This window comes from Vombatus ursinus, unplaced genomic scaffold, assembly GCF_900497805.2.
Source record: "Vombatus ursinus unplaced genomic scaffold, bare-nosed wombat genome assembly UNPS02014932.1, whole genome shotgun sequence".
NCBI classification, from domain to species: domain Eukaryota; kingdom Metazoa; phylum Chordata; class Mammalia; order Diprotodontia; family Vombatidae; genus Vombatus; species Vombatus ursinus.
This window is the reverse complement of record NW_020954710.1, coordinates 6,211,764-6,213,976: the sequence shown is the minus strand read 5'-3', so window position 1 is coordinate 6,213,976 and position 2,213 is coordinate 6,211,764. Positions and strand designations below refer to the sequence as shown.

At 55.4% G+C, this 2,213-nt stretch overlaps 1 protein-coding gene across 1 annotated transcript in view; it reads left to right on the top strand.

The window, feature by feature from the left end:
- The first annotated feature begins 225 nt into the window (after window positions 1-225).
- Window positions 226-2,213, top strand: part of CENPS (centromere protein S) — a 13,843-nt gene continuing 11,855 nt past the window's right edge. Inside the window, exon 1 of the mRNA XM_027844035.1 lies at window positions 226-308. Coding sequence (XP_027699836.1) covers window positions 243-308 — 66 coding nt within the window. The 5' untranslated portion in view covers window positions 226-242. The remainder of the gene's footprint in view (window positions 309-2,213) is intronic.

The window sequence follows — 2,213 nt, the reverse complement described above, 5'->3', positions numbered from 1 at the left end:
CATCTATACCGCGTTTTCCTAGAGTGAGTCCCACCTACGCTGAGGAATTACGGTCAGTTACTGTTGCCACGCAGGGGCCTCCGCGGCCTTTCCCCCCGAGCCGCCGCTAGAGGGCGCTGCCCGGCAGAGTAAGCACTTCGCGTTTCGGCCCTTTCTGTCCTTTTCCGCATCTCGTACAGAGGAGTTTTCAAGGCGGGAAAAAAAAAGTTTCCCGTGTGTGGGCGCGCGCAGCTGTGGCCGCCATGGAGCTGGGGCAGCGGGAGGAAGAGGAGGAGGAGGAGGATCAGCGGCAGCTCACGCTCATCCAGGTACAGGGGGGTGGGGCCCTGGAGCCCGGCGACCCCGTCCTTCTGTCCCGGGGCCGCTAGGACGCCGGCTCCCTCTCTGTATAGGGCCCGGAGCCTATCCTGGAGCTAATGTCACGGCTGTGACGCCATTGTGGCGGCGTTCTAGGCCCCGCCTAGTCCTGACATTCAATGCCTTGAGTCCAAGGCCCCTCCCAGCTCTGACAGTCTCCGTTCTAAGGGCCCTCGCACCTTCTACTTTGTATGTGCTAAGTTTTCTTTCACTTTATAGACTTTTATAGAAGAATAATTTAATTAATTACACAAACAACTGGCAAGGCTGCCCCAGCATCTTCCCTAAGGGGCTTGTAGTCAGGCGGAGGGTGCCTACCCACTCATGCAAGCACAGGTTAGGCACGAAGAAGGCCTCCCAGAATCTGAGGTTGAGAGCTGGAAGGAGCCTCAGAGACTATAGGCGGTCTCGCTCCCTCGCTCCCTCCCTCGTTTTACAGATGAGGAAACTGAGGTGTTGTGAGATTACCTTACTTGCCCAAGGTCAAGGTGGAGGCAAGACTTGAACCCAGGTTCTGTGATTCCTGAGAAAGAGAGGGGGAGTGTTTGGAATTGTACACAAAGGCGGGAGAGGTGCAGTGATGAAAGTCACTTTGTGACAGTTCTGCAGAGTGTGTGCTGCACCTGAGACTTCAAGGCAGAGAGAGGGGCAGCTGGCGATGGGGAGAGAGCTGGGGATGAGGAGGGGGACGATGGGGCCAGAGAGCAGGCTGAGCTGAGGGGCAGGACTGGGTGGCGGGGATGCCTTCGATGCTTGGAGCACCGGCCCCCCCACGTCCCTCAGGACCTAGAATCCGGAAATCGCCCTCCTTTGTAGGATTTCCTGGGGACACACCTTTCCGGGCTCCTTCCAGGGTTAAGGTCCTGGCTTTCCCCCTGAACAAGAATTATGGGAGGCTGGACTCAGTTCGGTTCAGCCAGCCTTACATGTCTGTTATGAGGTGCTGGTGATGCAGTTTAGGGGTTCAGGGGTGCTGGGACCCCAAAATCACAACACGCGGGTCCTGCCCAAAAGAATTTGACCTAAGCCTTCTTTCAGCCAAAGACAAGGTTTATTAGAACATTGGCATATCGGGCAGACTCTTAAGGAGTCTGAACATGGGTAAGCAGTGGCTAGATTATAAGAATCAGAGCATCTTAATGGAGACAAGGTGGACCTGATATACAGAAAGACTGTGGGGGGGGCCTAGGAGTGGCCAGTAAGCTGGGGTGAACAGAACTCTTGGACCTGGACCTCGTGGCCAGGAGAGAATGGAGCCTAGCTAGGATTAAGGGTGGGCCATGCGTTGGGAGGTAAGACAAAGGAAGGCCAGGCTGGGTTAACCGAATTGGGAGATGTAGCCACAATGAAAGGCCAGTTGATGGACTTATAGCCTCAGGCTAAGGCCAGAGATTTGGCCAATTGGGAAAATGCAGGGTTTTTCCTTTCTGGGACCCAGATCCCAACCCCAGCACTGGGGCACTGCCTGGACATCCTCTTCTACCTTCAGAAGCCCAAAGTCGCACCTCTCTCTGCATCTTCACCTTTGCCCTGGGGAGCTGTGAGAACAGACAGTCCCCTTCCCTGTGATAGTCCTTCCAGTAACGTCTGGTCGTGCCCCCATAAGTCTAATGTTCTCCGGCTAAATGTCCCTGATTCCTTCAGAGCCTACTCCAACCAGACCCCACAGAGCAAAGGAATGCTGCCCCCCAAAGATAGGACCATAGAACAGAGTGTCAGAGCTGGGAGGGCCCTTAGAACACAGAAAATCAGAGCTGGGAGGGCCCTTAGAACACAGGATGTCAGAGCTGGGGGGGGACCCTTAGAACACAGGATGTCAGAGCTGGGAGGACCCTTAGAACGCAGGATGTCAGAGC